Here is an 18161-nt window from a genome sequence, read left to right on the forward strand (position 1 = left end):
TCAGTGTTGGGAGAGGAGTTTGGGGGATGGCTGAAGGTCTCTTAGGGCCGAGGGCTCTCAACTCCTGAAGGAGATGCTGGGCACATTAACAGGAAACGCTGAGGACTGTCCTGCGAGGCACTGCACCCCAGGGCCATGCTAGGCTCTGTCACCCTGGGGCCCTAGGGGCACCGGGGGAGGTTTGGGAGTTATTCTTTTGATGAGCTCCCTACCCCCAGGACACCTTCCATATCAGAGGCAGATGCCACTGGGACCTCACCTGGCACAAGGCAGACATCTGTAAATATGGGCTTAATAGTGAATTCTGGAACCTTCCCTGGGACAGGTGTTGACCTGGGGCTACACCCAGGCAGGCACAGATCACCTATGCTCAGGAATAAGTACTCTACAGACATCAGCTAGACTTGTCACTGTCACCCTCACCTGATCAGGGAACCAACCCCACACTCGGCCTAGTAGCCAGAACCACAAGGCTGAAGAACCCCTTCACCAAATCCTCATGGTAGTTATGGCTCTGACCTGGGGGGGCATCTGCATCGGAGGGCACGGGGTTCAGAGAGCTTTGGACCATCTAAGTGCTTTGGTTTATTCCAGATGACCACAACAGCAGCCCCCCAACACTGGGCCAAACCTTCCTACGGCTTGTGGTCCCATCCCTCTTGGTCTTGCCTGACTCTTTACTCCAGTGTTTCTCTGTTGACACAGGACACTTGTGAAAACTTGGGTGATAGCCTGGGCAGGCTAGGCTGCTTCTCAGGAGGGGGCCCAAGCCCCAAAAAGCAAAGTCTTCTTAGATCTGAAAGGACCAGTTGGCCCTGCCCCGCTTCCCTGTATGAGGTGCTACTGAGCAAGGCCAGACCACATCCAGCCCAGCTCAATCTGCCCAGCCTCCCTCTGTCTCAGAGGGAAACTGAACTCCCTGGGAGCAAGCACTTGGCCAACCCCTGCCTCAGATCCCCTGTGAACTGGTAGCTGGGGGCAATGAGTTCATCTGTGTAGTTAGTGTTAGGGCCAGGCCATGAACCCCACTTGCAATGGGCCAACTCAGCTCAGTGGAAACATAAGATGCTGCGACATAAGATGCTTATAATAGGTGGCTATAAAATACATCCCCAAAGTCTTTGATACATCTTTTCTAAGAGGGAACTCAATTCCTCACCCCTGTGTGTGGGCTTCAAACGAAGTGGCAGAAGTAACAGCTTGTAGACTAGGTCATAACAAGGCACATGGTTCCTCAAAAAGTTACATGGAATTCCCATATGACCCAGCAATCCCGCTCCTAAGTTGGTACCCAAAGGACTGAAAGCAGGGACTCACATACCTGTGCACCCCTGTTCACAGCAGCACTATTCACAACGGCCAAGAGGTGGAAGCAGCCCAAGTTTCCATCGACAGATGAATAGATAAACAAAATGTGGTACCTCCATGCAATGGAATATTATTCAGCCTTAAAAAGGAAGAAATTCTGACAAATGTACAACAGGGATGAACCTTGAGGACATCACAAGTGAAATAAGCTGGTCACAAAAAGACACTATGACTCTACTCCTCTGAGGTCTCTAGAGTAGTCAGACTCACAGAGACAGAAGGTAGAATGGCAGATGCCAGGGGCTCAGGGAGGGGGAGTTGTTTAAAGGGGAGAGTTTCTGTTGACAAAAGATGAAAAAGTTTTGGATATGGACAGTGAGGATGGCTACACAGCGTTGTGAATGTGAATGCCACAGAACTGCATGCTCACAAAGCGTTAAAACGATTAACATTATGTTATGTATATTTGATCATAATTTTAAAAAAGGCATTATACTTCTGTTCTTTTTGTATCTCTCCTTCTCTGTCTCTGTCTCACACTTTCGCCCCATCTCTGTCAGTCCATCTCTGTCCCTTGTTGTCCCACTGTTTGTCTGTCTCTGTCCCTCACTGTCCCTCTGTCATTCTCTCTTCCTGTCTGATATGTTTGGAAATGTCCTCCAAAGGCCCACATGTTGAAGGCTGGGTCACCAGCCTGTGGTGCTATTGGGAGGTGGTGGAACCTTTAAGAGGTGGGGCCTAGTGGGAGGAAGTCAGGTCATTGGGGGTGTGTCCTTGGAGAGGATACTGGGACCCCTTCCCCACCCCCACCTTTTTCTCTCTCCCTATCTCTCTCTCTCCGCTTCCTGGCTGTTGAAAAGTCAAGAGACTCCCTCTGCCATGATCCTCTACCTTGCCACAGGCCCAGAACAATAAGGTTAGGCACAGTGAAATCTCCTAAACCATGAGCCAAAACGAAATTTTCTTCCTCATAAGTTGATTAGCTCAATTTTTGTCACAGCAAGGAAACACTGACTGACACACTGTCCCTCTGTCATTGCTGGCTCTGGGGAAGCCTGTGAGAGGGGGTCAGGCCCCAGCCAATAGGCATGTGAGGCGCCACCTTGGAAGCACAGCCTGAAGCTCTAGTTGAGCCCTGATAAGTGCAGCCTGGCATGTCTGCAGCCCATGGGAACCCAGGCAGGGCCTGCAGCTGTGCAGCTATCCTGGGCACCCAAGAGGCCTCTCTTCACTGTTGCTGCTTTGTGTGTGTGTGTGTGTGTGTGTGTGTGTGTGTGTGTGTGCTGAGGATTACCAGAGGCACTTAACACTGAGCCACATCCCCAGTTCCCTTTATAAATTTTGAGACAGGGTTTCACTAAGTTGCTTAGGGCCTCACTAAGTTGCTGAGGCTGGCCTTGAACTTGCAATCCTCCTGCCTCAGCCTCTCAAGTTGCTAAGGTTACAGGGCATATGTCACCACACCTGGCTAAAATTCTTAATACATTTTGAACACAGGGCTCACACCTACATTTTGTACTGGATCCCACAAGTTGTATGGCAGGCCTGCCAGACTGCTGAATTTCTCTTGAATGCACAGAAGCTGAGTTAACCTGTATGAGCTGGTATAGACTATGGGGTCATTTGTTCTGAAGCATAACTCGCTAACATGCTCATGAAACCACCCCACGAAGTGGGGGGCATTTATCGACCCTTCCACTAATGAAGGGTTTGCCTCAGTGCTTGTGGCTGGACCTCTGCCCTCCACTCTAAGCAGGCTGCCACAGAAAAGAGGGGACTTTACAGTTTATGCCAGCTTCCCATGTGAATCATTGGGTCCCTGGGAGGGAGGCAGGAGCATCTCCATGTTCAAATGAGGAAACTGAGGCCCCTCCCCAGCCTGGCACACAACTGCTACCTGACTTAGCCAGTGAGCAGGGGAACCACCCCTCTAAGAGCTGTCCCCAGCACCTGCTCTTGTGACCCAGGACAGCCTATGAGCAGCTTTCTGCTCAGAGGTGGGGCAGTAGCTTTGAGGGAAGGATAAAGATTCCCCATAAAGGAGAGGGTCCTCTTGTCTCCCCTTTATTTTCCCTCCCACTCCTCAGAGAATTCCTGGATCTACAGAGAAGACTGTGTGATCCCTGCAGCCTCAGGTCTGTCTCCCCTGTGTTCTGGAATGTGCTGATCTTGAGTCCCTACCCAGTGACCCAAGCTGCTGCGAGGATCTCCAGTAGTCACTCCTCCCCTGGCACAGACTGGAAGCAGGGACCAGCCACTGCTCAGATCCAGCCCAAAACCACATCCAGCATCCAGCCAGGGCAGGGAGATGTTCTGTGGAAGAACTACCCGAAAACACCAATCCAGAGAACACTTGGGTTCTCTCCTCTAAATAAAGGGATTCCTTCAAATACACTCAGAATGGGTGACCTGCCCTTGGTTGGTGCTCAGCAGACATAGTGGTGGTGAGAAAGGGAGAGCCAGGAGCAGGGGGGTGAAGGAAGGGATATTGGTAGAGTTGAGTGGGAGGTAGTGTCTTCCAGAAGCCTCAGGAAGGGGGCTCAGTAGTGAGGTAGACAGGCTCTCAGCTAGGCTGCTGGAGCTCAGTAGCCTGAGGTCCCTTTTAATGTTGCACTAAGATCCAGATTTTCCAAGCCTCCTGAGATGGACTCTCTGGGGCAAGCCCAAGCATCTGCATTGTCAGTAGAAATAAGACTCTGTGATTGAGATGGAGAGACTTGGATTCAGAAATTATGGACCAAGGCTGGGGACCTGCAGAATTCCTACAAATGGGAGATGTATCTTTCCCCATCCAGTTCTTGTTTTGGGACAAGGGAAAGTTGAGGGTCCCCAGTATCCCAGAGGGTAGCAGATTCCCCACCAGGCCTTCTGGAGCCCCTGTGGTCCCACTGGGACCCCTCCATGCTTGAGGCAGATCCTCCTCTTTCCTCTCCACCTCAGCGGGTTGGGAGGGAATGTAGATGTCCCAGGCTCCCAAACTGGCTACTTCTCACAGTCCTTGGGTGTTTCTATTAAACACAGATTCCTGGGCCCTATCTTGGCAAAAGATAATAAAGTTTTAGAGGGAGAGGCCCAGGAATCCACCTAACAAACTCCAGGTGCCTCTGAGGCTAGCCTGAACCCTTCATTGGCAGAGAGCAGCTGTCATCCCCAAGGTGTTTCCAGCTACTCCCCAGAGTGGGCAAGGCCTGAGCTCCCAGACTCTGCAGATGCCAGAGCCAGGGAAGGTGAAGGGCAGAAAGGACCAAGTAACCCAAGAAGATGTGAGCACAGCTTCCTAGGGTCTGCTTGACTGAGTTTCTGGAGTCTGCTCAACAGTTCCTAGAATTGTTATTTATTACCCCAACACAGGACTTGTCTGGGGTTTCAGGAAGGAGACTGGCAGGTAGTGCCACTGGGCTTTTTGAGGGCCAAGACACAGCTGGGGCCAGGACCCTGTTAAAGTCTTGGCCTCCATGTAACCCAGATGCAGCCAAGCAGGGTGGCTCATTTGCCTACCGTTTCCTGGAAGGGCCAGCAGTCCCAATGCTGAAGATAGGACCAGCTCAGCCCAGGTCCCCTAGGAACCCTCCCCATGTGCCCAGCCAGTGAGGCTTGGACAGGCCAACAGACCCATGTTCTGGGCTCCAAATACCCTCAGGCGCTTTCTCAAAAATATCAGCCCCCACCCTCCTTGGGGGCTGCTCACCAATGTTGGAATGCTTCAGAAGGCGGCAGATCCGAGCCTCTCTCTCCAGCTTCTGGTGATCTGGGGACAGAAGAGGACAAGGTGTCACCTTGTGCCCCACCAGCTGGGGACCCATGGCCCCCATGTCAGAATAGACTCATGAGGGTATGTAGCAGTTGTCAACCAAGAGAGGATGGGGACATGCCCACCCACTGCCTGGCCTCTGGGGTGCCTGTTCAGCTGTCTTCACCTGCTGAAGGGAAAAGCAGGGTGTGAGCACCTGCCAGGCCACCTGCCCAGTTCTGGGCAGGGGCAAGTGGCAGACTTCTGGGGAGAGACACCCATGGGAGGCAGTAGGTGGACTGAGTTAGGGCTTAAAGTTTCCAGGCATTATTCAAAGAACAGGAAATGCCATATATTAATAGTGCAGTGATTTAATCCTTCACTTATTTGTCCTAATTCCATACTCTTTGGAACTTTCTGCTGAAGCCAAATTTGTTCTTCCAAGGCAGTGGTGGGATGTGCAGAATAACCCATCTGCCAGGTCGGGAGCGGGGATGTGTCCTCAGAGCCCAGAGCCCACCTGCTGCTCCCACCCACACAAGGTGCAGGGCCTACACTGGCTCTGGGAGGGGGGACCAGAGACAACTAGTCACTGGGCACCTGGACCCCCAGTCCCTAGAGGCTGGTTCCCCTCAAGCAGTTTCTCCACAGGATCCTCAAAGATTGGAGCAATTTGTTAGCGAGAAACTTCAGAAGAGGTGCCAGGAGGATTAAAAAGCTGAAGGAGATTGTAATAGCAAAAACCAAAACCCACATGTGACAGGAGAAGGGAGAGCTCCACTGTGACTACAGTGACAACAGAATATATGGTGCAGCAAGGAAACAGAGTTCTCCAGCTATACCCACAGCGCACAAGCACATCTCAACCTCCCAACAGTGCTCAGGGAAAAAGCAGCAACCAAGGAGTGTCCAAAATGTGCTTCAATATACATCAAGGTCAAAATCAGGCACACCACTGAGCCACAGGCATGTGTGGGGGAGCTGTGAAGAAAGGAAGGTGAATTTTCAGCACTCAGGACAGAGGTTGACTCTCTGATGAGACTGGGAGGAGGTGACCCTGTCTAGAACCTCCACTCCTCCTGAGCCCCTCCCAGAAAGGTGAGCACGTAATTAACATGCCAATCAGGACCACGGGGTCCTCCTTTACCAAGGGAGCTCCTCCCAGCCCCATCAGCAGGGGAGGAGTGAAGGTACCAATTGAAAAAGGATGCTCAGAAGTCATTCAAACCAGTCTGCAGGCCTCTGGTCCCCAGAGGGTGCACAGGGGAAAATCACCCACCTGACCTGGCCGAGTCATCTCTGGTCAGTTGCACTGGAGCGAGCATGACGTAGTGTAGGGATGGAGGCCAGACATGCAAATATGTATGTGTCTTTCTCCAGGGCAGCGGTGCCTGCAAACAGGCATGTCTCTGGGACATGTCCAGGGGGTTTTCTTTCCTTCCCCTAGGACAGGTCCTTGAGCCACCCTGCCCTGTACACGTGGGTCCCATCTGCTTTCTGCCCAGGAATCTGGCATCCCAAATGGAGGGACTGGCTGAGCCTCTAGGTGGGTGGAGTCAGACCCCACCCAGTGTGCTTCCAGAAGCCCCCACATCCCTACTCCCTCATCTGTATATCTGCCTCAGCAAATATTGTTCTTGTTTTCCAACATAACACCCAAGTCCCCACTGAAGTGGAAGCTAAGGCAACCAGAAACGCAGCTGAGTTACGCACGAAGAGAAGTCTAAGGGGTGGTGGAGAGGCACAGCCAGCAGTGGGGAGGACATTCTTGCTGCCCCAACCACACCTGCCATAAGGACAAGTCACAGATGAGGACAGAGAGGAATCTAATGTCTCCAAGACTGAAAGATCCATCTGGTGATGGTCAACCCTGGAAGCAGCTTAAATGTCTGCACCTTCTCTGGTGTGAAGCTTGGAAAGGGAACTGAGTCCACACCTTCCAACTGCTCAGACGCAGTGAGATTATACCCCAAACCAGACAAGGTCATATGTGCATGGGCCTACATTTAAGTCAGAGGGTGACTGATGGACTGGCTCATTCACTTTGGCAGCAGTCCTACAAACACATAGGCAGACACACACACTTATGCACACACATTACACACCTGCTCCCCAAGGGGGCTGGCTCAGAGAAACTCGGGCAAAAGAAGTGCTATTTATTCCTCCTACTAGAGAAACATCCCACAGATATAATACGGTGTTCATTTATACCCCCATAAAAGCACTTATCAAAAAAAGAAAGAAACCCAAAACAAAAAAATGCCAAAAACAATTTTACTCAAAGATCAGGCTAAACGAGAGCCTGCAATTATCCGCCTGCCTGCCTGAATTCTAATGATAGCGCAACGTCCTGATTCCACCCTCAGGGAATGCCGAGGCCTGGAAGTTTTTCTAGGTGATTCCACCATGATCTCAGTGTGGAACCCTGGCTTGCTGTGGCGTCCGCTCTGCCAGACCTAAATCCTGGGTGCCCCTGAGGTCAGCAGCACGCGTGGAGCCCAGTGCTGGGGCAAGGTTCAGAGGCTACAGAGGGACAGGGGAAGGGAAGTGGCCCCAGCCAAGCCCTGCACACCCACACTGAGTGACTCATGGCAGCGTTATCAGTAGCTCCTACAGAAGACACCTCCATGCACCAGGCAGAGCGGGCGCAGAGCTGGGCCTCGAGGTCAAGGCCTTCTCTTAATGCTCATGGGCTCTGTAACAAAGCCTGGTTTGCATTCTCCACTCCTCTGAGGGTTGGTGGGTGGTATGTGCCCAGTGGCTGTAGCCGCCACACAGTGCAGAATTCCTGTTCACTCCTGCAAATGCTGCCATAGGCCAATGTGATGGCAGAAGAGGAGACAATTCATCACCAGCAAAAGGAGGACAGGGAGGGCTAGAACAAGGCCCTCAATTTACAGTCTGGGTCCCACCTACTACAGAAGACAGACTAGAGAAGACCACTCATGTCTATGCCCACCTGGATATTACATCAACTAAGGCTCCAGTCACCTTTCAAGAGCAGGGCCCAGAGGCCCCCAAGAATGGCCATTCCCGACCCACAGGCCTGGAGGACTTGGCACAAAGTTCCCAGGGACAGAGGAGGGGAGCAGAGGTTCCTCTGGGCTGTCACTGTCACCCTGAAAATGACAGGGACAGGGGCCGCTCCAAGTTGTCCAAGGCTAGGACACAGGCACAAGGCATGTGACCATCCTTCTAGAGCACCTGCCACACAACAGGCACCATCTGTTCTGTGCAAGTTTCAGGCAATAAACTGTTTAATTAAAAAATGCCCTGAGAGGCCAGGAGTGGCCAGGGAGAGACTTTAAATGGAGTCCTTCCCACCTTCCACACCTCCCTCCATCAGCATCCCTTACAATGGGTGCCCTGGGGGGATCTCCTCAGGTGGTATCTCCTCAGGTCACCTGAGGATCCCTGGGGGGGAGGGTGTCCCTCAGTCTGGGTCCCCTCATGTAGGGTCTCCTGGTGAGATCTCTTGACCTGAGTTATGCACAAAGAGAAACCTGTGGGGCAGTGGAGAGGAGTAGCTGGCAGTGGGGAGGACATCCTGCTGCCCCAGTGGCACCTGCAGCATGAGAACAAGTCACAGATGAGGACCAAGAATAGTTTAAGGTCTGCAGGTCTGAAGAGCCCAGGATAAGGGCCTGGGAGCAGGAGGGGCATCCCCCAATCAACATCCCAAAGACAGGCCAGCGTGTGGTTCCAGGGACTCCTATGTCCTGCAGGGATGGCACTCAGAGGTCATGGTCCCAGGCCCAAAGGAAAAGTCGGGGTAACATTTTCAGTAAATCTCTGTTGGTCATTCTCCATCATTTCCTTTTCCTTTCTCCAGAGTCAAGAGGTGTTAGGGGTGGAGAAGTGGAGGTTCCCTGTCCCACGCCAGGCACCCAGCACTAATTTTCACTCTCATGCCCCCACCTGCTCTCTGGCAGGGGTGACTCACAGCAGTGAGGGGTGGGGTGATGAGAGGAGCCAGCAAGCAGGGGACAGGAGGGATGTGGGTGGCACCCAGCCCTGCCAGCTGCAGGCTGTCATGGGAGGACACTGGGTGTAGGGGAGGAGGGGCAGGATGGGGAGATGTGAGGCCTACTGCACACCCACACCCACTGTGCACAACTTGGGCCTCTAGGATTGTGGGGATCAGAGCCTGGGGGCAGCTGGGGGTGGGAGCTGTCCCAGCCAGGGTTGCCTAGGACCAGAGCCCACATGGAGCTGCACAAATGCCGGGAGTCCTGCCTGCTTTGTAACCTGGGACAAGTGATACCCAGTATCCAGGCCTCATCTGGCTGTTGGGAACAATAAGATGTCTGCTACCAAAGGGTTGTGCTGACCTAAGCATAAAATTGTGTGTGGAGGGTACACACCATGCCTACTCAAAGCAGGTGCTCAAGGACATACCCACTCATCCCCAGTCAGCCCTGCCTCACCCCAGGATGCTGCTAGCAACCCCCAGAGATCCCTTCACTGGGGAGCCCCTGCCAGCACCAGGGTGTCTCAGGCCCTGGATGATATGCTCAATGATAGACTGACTGAGGAGGGCCCAGGTTCATGGACCTTCTTGGTGGGAACAGCAATAAGGCCCTGTTTCAGCTACCCTAGCCTGGACATGGGAGGGTAGGGAGGGACCTTCAGTGGCTGCTCCCCCACTGGGGAGTGTCTAAACCAGTCCCTACAAGTGTGAGCCCAAAGCCAATATCATCAAGGCTGGAGAGATGTCAGTCCAACTGTGTGTCAGCCTCTGGTGGTTGTAGGGACACTAACTAGAGGCACCATGACAGCCAGGGTTATGTTCTGGGATTCAGGTCTTGCCAGTAAACTGCAGTGGGACACAGCTCACCACTGAGGTCTGAGCTGAGAGAAACTGCAGTTCATCCAGATCTCACTGGGGGCCTCAGTTTATCACTGATAAAAGGGTGGGGGCAGCATTGCTGTTCCCATCCAAAGAAGACAAGGGTCACAGCAGAGAGGGACTCCTCCCAGGCCCAGGTTCCTTCCTGTAATCCACCCAGGAGCTGAACCTGCATCTGTCCAACACTTCAGACTGGTGATGAGGTCAGGACCCTACTCCCTATATCTTCAGCACATGGCAAGACTGTTGGCCCCTGTCACAGGGCCCTGCCCACCTTTCCACCTGTCTCAGCTTTCCAGACTCTTAGAAGGTTCAGAATATCATATCACACAGCAACTTGGGGCTTCCTAAGCACTGTCTGGTACCAGCATACTTCAACTCATGCATCCCAATCCTCCTCGAAGTCAAATCTCCACATTTTCAAAGACCTAAAGGGCAGCATGCTCAGGAACCCAATGGCCAGTCTTCTCGGGCAACAGGATGCTGGGATGCAATCCACAGGACATCCTGGACCTTTGCTCCAGACCTGGCCTCCATGCACCGCTGGCAAAGTCCTGTCCAACACCTACAGATCCCAGGATTGGGGAAACTAGATAGACAGAGAAGTGAGTTCATATTAAGGGCCAGTACTGAGGGGGGTGGTAAGGAAGCTTCCTACGGGAAGCTTCATTCTTCAGAAAGAATATCAGCCAAGTGAGGGCTCCTGGCAGCACCTCTCCTCAGACTCCCTGGGGTGGTTTATAGGAAGTTAAGCTAGCCTGGACCCTGTTCCGCTCCAGTCATTCATCAGGGCCTGCTTGTCCAGTCTTGGAGTGCAGCTGGTGCAGAGGCTGGAAGAAGGTCATGGGCAGATCCTGGAAATTCCTCCTGAAAGGAAAATGGCTCCTGGGAGTGAACAGAGTCCTACAAGTCCCCTCATAGTAACAGCTTGTCTGCTGAGCACTGGCTTTAGGCAGGCCTGGGAGAGACTTCCCATACCCAACAAGGCAAGGCCATTACATCCCCCAACTCTCAGATAGGGTACAGGTGCAAGGAGGTCACATGGAGGGGGAGCTGGAGAGAGGATGATTCACTGCAGCCCCACACAGAGCCTACACTGGGGGGAAGCCAATGGCCCTCTCCCCACCTTCCTTCCCACAGGGCTGAGGGTGCCAGGGTGTCAGGGTGTGTCTGCAGGCAAAGATGGAGGCGAGGTTGAGGAGGTGGGCAGTGGAGGTAGACACCCCTTTCCTGCTCAGCCTCCAGCACCAGGGTCCACCAGAAGCTGGCATATCTGGCTGGGTCTGTGTAGCTGCTGGAGGCTGAAGGATGGCAGACCAATGAGGTAAAGGAGGAGGCTCTCACTGTGGCTTTCTCTGTGTGTTTTAAGAAAGCAACAAGGCAGCCAGCAATTAACCCGACAGCTCAGCCAACAGCTTCACCAGGAGGCGGGAGGTGCCTGCTTGCATGCCCTGCAGCTGCCTGCCACCCTGCTGGAACAGAGGAAAGGAGTAGGGCTCTCAAGGGACACAGATAACCATGCACATCGTACCCTCTGCACAGGAACATCATCCACAATGGAGCTACAGGCCTCTACACTATCTGCCAGTCACGTGGAGTGACTGGCATTCTGCAGCCCAGGCACGTGGGCTGAAGTGCAGCCACTCTGGGGCTGCATGGCAGGGGGTCCCCAGTGCCTTCTCTCCATGGGGTCATTTGTCCTTGCAGTTGATGCCTCATGCCCAGTGCCCTCTTCAGAATGAGAACCATTTCTAACATGTGGGTGAAGCTCAGCTTTGAAACAGAGATGTGGCTTGGAATTCCTGCTCACTCATTGCCAAGCTGTGACACTTGGTGCAAGGCTGTAGTATGAGGCCAAAGTTTAAGGCCACTATTATATGCTGCCTTGACATCCAGAGAAACCAGGAAGGCCTCCAATGACCTAACCAGATGGCCCCTCCTGATTCTGCTACGGGGGATTAGCAGGCAACTCTCCTCACAGGACCAGGCATAGATTCTGCTTATCTGTGCGCAGTGGCTACAGTTCCCTACAACCCATGGAACTATTCAAACCAGTCGATCACATCCTCATGGGCACCCAGGGCCACCTCTCTCTCTGGTTACCACAATGTTGGCCTCTCCCAGTCCTGCTGGTTCACTCCACTCTCAAGAGTAGCCCTGAGGGACCCTTGGGGTACAACATCCTTGTCCCTCTTTCTGAGTACATGTGACTATGTCCTACTGTCTACTTCATCTGTCCAGTGTCAGCTCTTGTGTGGATCAATCCCATTAACTCTGGAACAGGACTTCCATCCTCACCTCTGTGCAGCAGGATATGGGGGCAAGAGCTAGCTGGCAGCCCTTCCCTCTCCCAGTCCTGGTGCCAGAAGTCGACACTTAGGGCGGGGTCTCCTCACACACAGGCCCTAGCCCAGCCCACCTATCCACAGTCATGGGCCACCTCAGTTTCCTTCAGGGATGTCAGGGGAGCTGTGGTTCTGTACTTATGACTCAGCATCATGACCCCATGCCCACGGAGCACAGACCAGGAGTTTTTAAGGGTAGGGACTCACCCAGCCACAACCTTGCTCTCAACACATGGCATAAGACCTTTGTAGTCAGGGGTTCCCTCCAAGGCAGCACTCCTGCCCTGAGCTCCTGACTACAAAGGTCTTATGCCCAAACTCTGCCTCTGCTCCCCACACTATCCACATTCTTCTTGTCTTTTCCGAGACTAGGACAACTGCCCAGATATTCCCACGCATACCAGACTGGATGCCTGGAGACCCAACCCAATCGAAAGCCTGCTTTTGTGAGGCCAGGGAGCACTTCTACACTGTGAAAGGGATGAAGGGAAAAAACAATAGAGGAGACCCAGCAACTGAAGCCATGTGGCCACAGTCCAGCACACTAACCACCTACCCAGTTAGAGAGCTTCTTCACAATCCCCTCATCCTTTACCAGCTGTTCTGGTCTATAACTTCCTCCTAAGTAAACATTGCTATACCATCCAGAAATGTCTGAGCACTTGTTAGTTGGAGTCCCAGTGGCACAGGGAGCCTGAGCTCCTGCCAGCTGAGGCCAACATGCAGCCAGCACCTACAACTCCCAACTTCCATGGGGGCAGGGAGGCGACCCTGGCCCCCTGCACCTGCCTTTGTTTCAGCTTCCCTCTCTCAAGGATGCTTCTCTCTTCATGGGAGATGCCTGAGCCTTTAGGGTCTTCAGCATAAGATCAGAGAACACCAGAGCTGGGTCAGGGGTCCCCTAGTCCACACACAGACATGGAAGCATCATGACCCAAGTGTGTCTCTCATCCAGGACAGGGACTACCTGCAGGGTAAGGGGCATCCACCCAGGCTCCTCAGTGCCTTCAAGTCTCTCTGTGGCTGCTCCCCATGTGGGCTCAGTCTGGGTCTCCAGCTCTCCAGCTCATTCACCAACCCAAACAGTACTGCTCACCCCAGTCCTTTCCCAAGCTCAGACCTGGAACTCTGCTGCTCTTGCCCAGGTGGTCTGGGGACCTGCATGCTCCCCAGCCCTTCCACTCACCACATGAGCTCAGTCCTTGAACTGAATCTTCACAAAACCTCTCTCCTGCCCTTTCAATCCCCTTACCCACATAATAGGTAGGGAAGGACCTACTGGGTGCACAGTACAGCCTTGGGCAGCCCCTACCCTCACTGGGTGGGTCTGAAGTCAAAGGAAGGAGAGGTGAGCTGCTACCACACTGTAGAACCAGGCCTCCAACTTGGAACCAGGCCTCCAACTTGGGCCCACAGGCTCACTCATTCAGCCCATGTGACCCTGTGCTCACCTCCTGGGGTAGGCAGGATCACTACAGATTTGGGGAATGTCAGCTTTAAACCAGCTGGGAAGCATTGAGGTCAATCTCCCAATTTTATAGAAGAGAAGAATGATGTAGAAGGGACCAGATTCAGTCCCCAGCATGTTCCTTACTCAAGCTGCCTTTGAGGGCTTCTTGTGAACTCTACAGTTGAAGTGGCTCAACCACCAGCCCCCAGTCCAGCAACAAGGTGAGAAGCACATATGGGATCCCAAGAACAGTTGACAAAATGATGCTAGGAGGGCCCTCAAGTTCATGGATGGACCCTCTGATAACTGGGGCCAGTAAGCTCCTCACCCTGCTTCCACCCCCCCAGACTCAGGATTCCTCCCTCTCCCCTCCCACCCAACCCAATGGGGTGGGCACTGCTCTTGCAGACAGTCCACTGTGCATCCCAGTGATCAAGGGGGCTCAGAAACCTGATGCTGGATACAGGTTAGCCACCCCCAGGTCCTTAGGACTCTGTTTATACCAGCAGCCTCATTCCAGAACCAGTGGGCAGGTGGCCTGAGTCTCCCCACCTTCTCTCACTTCACAGGTGACGCCACCAAGAACCAGGACACCATGCCATGACCAGTTCTCCACTTCTGATCCTCCATGGGGCCTTGTTTTTAGAAGGCTTGGACTTAGCCAACTGAATTTTAAGAGTACTATGCAAATCAGTCCTCTTCCCAGCCTTGGTCCCAGATGCCCAGGTAAATTTGAATTTCAGGCAAAATTTTTAATTAAAATTTTAGTATACGTATGTCCATGCAATATGGAACACACTTCTACTGAATTTTTTCATGTTTATCTGAAATTTAAATTTAACTGCTACATCGGGCAAACCCAGCTGGTTTCTTTATTGTTCCTGGTGGTTCACCCCAGGATGTTCATGGGGTGCCCTACCAGGCCCCCACCTCCCCTTCCAACTCCCTCTGTACCTGCACACAGGGCACCCTGTACCTGCCACACGCCATAAATCCAAGTTTTGGCAAAGAATGACAAAGTTAAAGACTGACCCTTGGGGTGACAAGTGGGCGGACTCGAGGGGGAGGATCACCCGTCCCTACACACACTCCAAGTCCCTAGAAAACGTTTAGCTTCCCTCAATACCCTCAGGCTGAAGCGAGGCAGGTGGGTGGAGGAAGAGGGAGGAAATACGAGTCTGGGAGGGAAGAGGAGAAAACAGAGGAGGGTCGCGGGCCTGGAAGATAACAGGAGCGGAGGCGTGGAGGGGAGGGTCCCCGAGAGGGGAGGGCACCGCCTCCCGCGCATGCTCAGCTGCCCTGCACTGCGGCGCCGCGTCTCTATTAACCCAGTTCCGCGGATTCTGAGACCGTACTCTTATCCCCCTGGGTAGGGGTCATTTTTGGCTGCGGGTCGTGAGGCCAGAGGAAGTCGCATTGCCGGCTGCAGCAAGAGCCCCAAGGCTACGAGGCCCGGTGCGTTCACAAAGAGATCCCAGGCAGGTTTGGGGCGTGTGGGGCGGTGCAGACCTCCTCTCCAAGCCTTTTCTATCCTGGAGTGTGGGCTCAACCCTTGAGCCCCAGAGACATTAGGACAGCTGCTGCCCGTAACTATGGGGCAGGGTGTGTCCCCTAAGGCAGTAGGGGCCATATAAGACTTGGGGAGGCCAAGTGCCCTGAAAGGCAGCAGGACATGGGACTGTGGGTGAGAAGCAGCACCCTGGTGAACCTAACTCTCCCCACCTGTGAGGTAAATCCAACTGTGAGATCAGCCCTCTTATAATGTCAGGCGCACCAGTGATGTGAGCCCCTCACCTGGAAGGCCTTACCTGTGCACCCCACCTGAGAACAACCCCTACCACACACACACACTTTGGACCAAAGCTCAGTCTGCCCCAGTTGGGTGAAACCTAGAGACCTTCATATACAGGCTTTGCTAACTCCCAGCTCTAGGACCCTGAGTGTTGTTCAGCTTCTGTGTGACTCACCTTCTTCCTCTGCACACTGACCTTGAGGGTATGGGGTCTCTGAGCAGCAGTGTAGCTGTGTGATGAAGGCACATACAAATCCTGACTGGAGCCAAGGGTCCTGTCCAGGGCAGGGTCCCCATCCCATGGTCACACTGTGTGCCGACTCTAACCAGGGGTCACCCACTTCCTGAGCAGGGTGCCAGTGAGCATGACGCCACTTAGTTCCACAAAGGCATCCACAAAACCACAACAAAACCACCCCCCAAAGAGCAGCCATTTAGTTTGACAATGGTGTGCGTGGGGTGGGGGGGGCAACAACAACAAGAAATGTTTCTGAGACTCATGTGCCTAATGATCTCTTTACCCCCAGTCAATTAATTTTCCTCTAGCTGCTTTTGTTAACAGTAGTTTAATAATCTCTAATTATTCAGTACATTCACAGACTCTGAATGTCTCACAATCCTCTATTTAATTAAGTATTAAATTTTTAAAAATCCAACTATTACCACCTTTGGCATAGTGGGTGTGATCCTGAACTCTGTCAATTACTGGGTGGTTGTGGCTTTTCTGTGTCCAGGCCAGCTTCCTCTTCCCTGTTGCAGGGCCATCCTTAAACATAGCAGATATGGGGACACATATTCCCCACAGTCTTAGTTATGCCGAGGAAGAGTGAGGCCCCCACATTTGCACTAGATTCATAAAAAGGCTGAAATAAAGGTGATAAGCAGGCTTCTAGAACTTCCTCTCCAGCCCTGTTCTCTGGGTCCCCAGTCCTCATCCCTTCCTCTCTTCTAGAATAAGTGTGCAAAGCCATTCCATAAAAACCCCAAGACCAAAGGAAGCAGAGTCATTCAGGTAGAGAGCCTAAGGCCAGGTGGATATCAGAAGGGTGGCATGTTCCTAGGCTCTAAGCTGGAAGCTGGGGAAGGTGAACCAGCTGCATTTGTACTTGCTCAGTGGAGAAATGCCCTGGGCTACTAGAGCCTGGGAAGCTCCTTAGCAGGAGGATCCAGGACAGATCATGGAGGAGGTGCAAATGGCACCTGAATGCTACAGGCTACAGAGGTAGCATTCCCTCCCTCACCTCACCCCCCTCCACCCACCTCCCACCATGGGACACCATGTGAAGTCCTCAGAAGCAGGGTACCTTGCTGTCTTCCACAAAAAGGGATGGCAAGGTGCAAAGAGGGCTCCTGTGGAGCATGACCACACTTAGGCAGCTGGTTCCTCCCTCTGAGCAGACAGTATTTTATCCCCATTTTATGTTGGGGAAACGGAGGGTAGGGTGGCTAAACAACCTGTCAAGATCATACAGCAGGGCAGCCAGGGATGGTACTAGAAATTCACCTGGAGGTAAGATATCCCACTGTGAAGCTCTGAGACTCAGCCCCAAGACCCTCTCTCTTACCCCTCCCACTGCCCCCTCAGAGAAGCCCCAAGGGTCTGGGGAGGACAAGAGGAGCCTTAAATCCCTGTAATAGGAGGTGGTCAGGACACAGAAGTCATAGGACAAAAAGCCTCAGACAAAGTGAGCGGGGATGGCAGAATTCTGTCTTCTGAAGGAGACCAAGAAGGAAGCTCCACTATGTCCTCCCCTGAACCCCCCAGCACTGTTACCACCAATCCCTGTGAGACAAGCTGGAGGAACAGAAGGGAAAAGTGAGGCAGAGCCCACCGCAGTCGAGGCAAGGCTGGCTCTGGGTTATTTCCTGGAGCCACAAGTTTCAGCCCCAAAGGGAAGGGCATCCCTGAGAGCCAGGTTCAGTGGGGTCTTGCTGGGCTCCTTGGTAGCCAAGACTCTAAGGTCATGCCATGGTAATACAGCTGGGTGGTGGCATTGGGACCAACGGCTGTGATAAGGCAGCCTCTCAGGGATGTTTCCAGGAGTCTATTATCCAGCTATATGGTTCAGCTTGCAATTCTGGCAAAACCATGGAACTGTTAGAAAAAGAAATAGGGATGCGTATTTGATACGCATTTGATAAGGAATGACTGCTGGTTTTAGGTGTGATAATGCAACTGTGGCTATATTTTTAGAATCCTTTTTCTGCTAGGAACACATGCTGAAACATGGATAGGATGGTAAGTGGTCTGGGTTCTGGGGTACAGACAGACAAAACTGGCTAAGAGCTACTTAACATTGAAGTTCTTAGTTCATTCTGTCATTTTCTCTGATTTTGGGAATGTTAGAAATTTTCCATGATAAAAAATTGTATAGGAAAAAAATGCCCAAGAAAATGGCAGGGCTGGCAAAGGTGGAGGGTCTGGAGGGGTTAAAACAGTGAGGGTCAGCACAGAGGGAGCTTCCCTGGCCCTGAGAGTGACTGAGCAGGAAGAAGACAGTAGGGAAGGACGGCCTGTGGCTATGTAGAATTCCAGCCCTGCCCCCTCATCCCACCTTCCAGCCCAGTCTGTATCAAATGAAAATGTGGTTGGGCACAGGGCTTGAGAGAAGCAATAGGCAAGAGGATGGCCTGACATTCCTGTACCACGTACAGGCAGCTCGCCCCAGCAGCCTGCATGGGTAGCA

At 52.8% G+C, this 18161-nt stretch overlaps 1 protein-coding gene across 14 annotated transcripts in view; it reads right to left on the minus strand.

Annotated features, from left to right (window-relative positions):
• The window catches only part of Camk2b (calcium/calmodulin dependent protein kinase II beta), a 97449-nt gene that overhangs the window by 36655 nt on the left and 42633 nt on the right, over nucleotides 1-18161 (minus strand). For 11 of the 14 annotated variants that reach the window (XM_047561117.1, XM_047561119.1, XM_047561115.1 and 8 more), the window contains exon 3: nucleotides 4997-5056. In XM_047561117.1, coding sequence (XP_047417073.1) covers nucleotides 4997-5056 — 60 coding nt within the window. Of the gene's footprint in view, nucleotides 1-1321; nucleotides 1442-4996; nucleotides 5057-6317; nucleotides 6430-18161 lie in introns of those variants that run through there. The other 3 variants (XM_047561113.1, XM_047561114.1, XM_047561122.1) reach the window with 2 other exon arrangements.

Source organism: Sciurus carolinensis, chromosome 8 (genome assembly GCF_902686445.1).
Source record: "Sciurus carolinensis chromosome 8, mSciCar1.2, whole genome shotgun sequence".
Classification (NCBI taxonomy): domain Eukaryota; kingdom Metazoa; phylum Chordata; class Mammalia; order Rodentia; family Sciuridae; genus Sciurus; species Sciurus carolinensis.